The sequence below is a fragment of the Rhea americana genome, unplaced genomic scaffold (assembly GCF_003343005.1).
Source record: "Rhea americana isolate MKP2758 unplaced genomic scaffold, rheAme1 scaffold_69, whole genome shotgun sequence".
Taxonomy (NCBI): Eukaryota; Metazoa; Chordata; class Aves; order Rheiformes; family Rheidae; genus Rhea; species Rhea americana.
In genome coordinates this window covers 4,410,017-4,411,406 of record NW_028186856.1, presented here as the reverse complement: position 1 = coordinate 4,411,406, position 1,390 = coordinate 4,410,017, and the positions used below count along the sequence as shown (strand labels likewise).

Here is a 1,390-nt window from a genome sequence, read left to right as displayed (position 1 = left end):
GCCGTGCGGCTGCTGCTGCCCGGCGAGCTGGCCAAGCACGCCGTGTCCGAGGGCACCAAGGCCGTCACCAAGTACACCAGGTCAGGTATGCTTCTCACCTGCAGATCACTTGAGCTTCTCAGCCCAAAGGCTCTTTTAAGAGCCAGCCACGTTTTGCTTTGAAGAGCTTTGTCACGGGTCCTTTGCGAGGGCAAATCAGCTCTTCTACCGTCTAYATTTATGTTATGTAGAGTAAGGTGTTGTGCGTGCTAGTGCAGTTATTTGCTTCTGTCTTTGAAGCAGACGGCCTGAGCCTGACACGGAGAAATGCAGAGTGCTTTCAGGGAAGCCTGGGRCTATGTGCTTCGGCAGCCTTCGCGGTGGCCATCAGAGGGCAGCAGGGGATAAGAGATCACCATGGCACTGCGGGTTTACGGCACTCGGCTCCGTAAAAGCTGGTGCACGCATAAAGGATTATGAATCGGCTAGTAACCATTTCTTCATCTCCACTTGGGAACTTGAGACTAAAGACAGGAGCAAATAGCTGCTCTATCAGTAGATCTCATTATCTAATCAGGACTATTCCAGTAATTTCTTCTCCCGATGGGAAAGACTAGGCCAAAGAAGTACTCAGTAACAGGGTGCCCTGCCCAAGAAGTAAAACAAAACCAAAACCCAACAACACTTAGAAGGYGTTTAAAATCTGTGGGGGGGGAGGGGAGGAAACTCATTCCAGTTGCTGCTGTTTAAAAGAACTATTTTTCACTTCTGTTTTCATTTAATCATTTCACAGCTGATGTTCACACTTATCTAAAATAAAAATTTTTTTTTTCATAAACTCCAAACTCTTTAAGGAAGCATGCATACGATTGTAAGCTTGCTAGCATAACTACCAATARATTCCAGCAAGAAGCATCCAGCAGGTGCTGCATGGCTTTGCTACTTGCAGCCAGTATCCAGGGGCTGTGGGTCTCTCGCCAAGCTAGTGGTAGACCAACAGATGGTGTCAAATGCACTGTCACCACCTTTCCTTTCTGCCCTTCCAGGTGCCAGGGTCTCTGGCTGAGCCACAGTGCAGACSGAGCAGACTGTACAGAAGTCAACAAGTGGCAAAGTGTCCTGCAAGCAGTTGGCCACTATCCAGAGTGCAGCAGCCATGAGGGGCCAGGAGAAGCCACACCGCTACCAGCCCAAAACAGAGGAACACTGCATAGAAAGTCACAGTCAGAAACTAAACAGTAGAAGGTACACAGCAGAAAAAAGGACTCAAGAGAAAAAGTGCTTTAAAGGAGCTATTTAAGGAAAATGGGCTGCTAGGTGCCTTCAGGTATGAAAAGATWTTGCAGGGAGAGCTGAATAGAAAAAACTGCAGTCAATTACACAAATTAAAGCTCTTTTACTGAGAGAGTGG

The 1,390-nt window shown here is 47.6% G+C and overlaps 1 protein-coding gene across 1 annotated transcript in view; it reads right to left on the bottom strand.

Annotated features, from left to right (window-relative positions):
* Positions 1 to 1,115: 1,115 nt before the first annotated feature.
* LOC146586496 (histone H2B 1/2/3/4/6-like) overlaps positions 1,116 to 1,390 on the bottom strand; it is an 812-nt gene continuing 537 nt past the window's right edge. The window contains exon 2 of the mRNA XM_085321310.1: positions 1,116 to 1,161. Coding sequence (XP_085177436.1) covers positions 1,116 to 1,161 — 46 coding nt within the window. The remainder of the gene's footprint in view (positions 1,162 to 1,390) is intronic.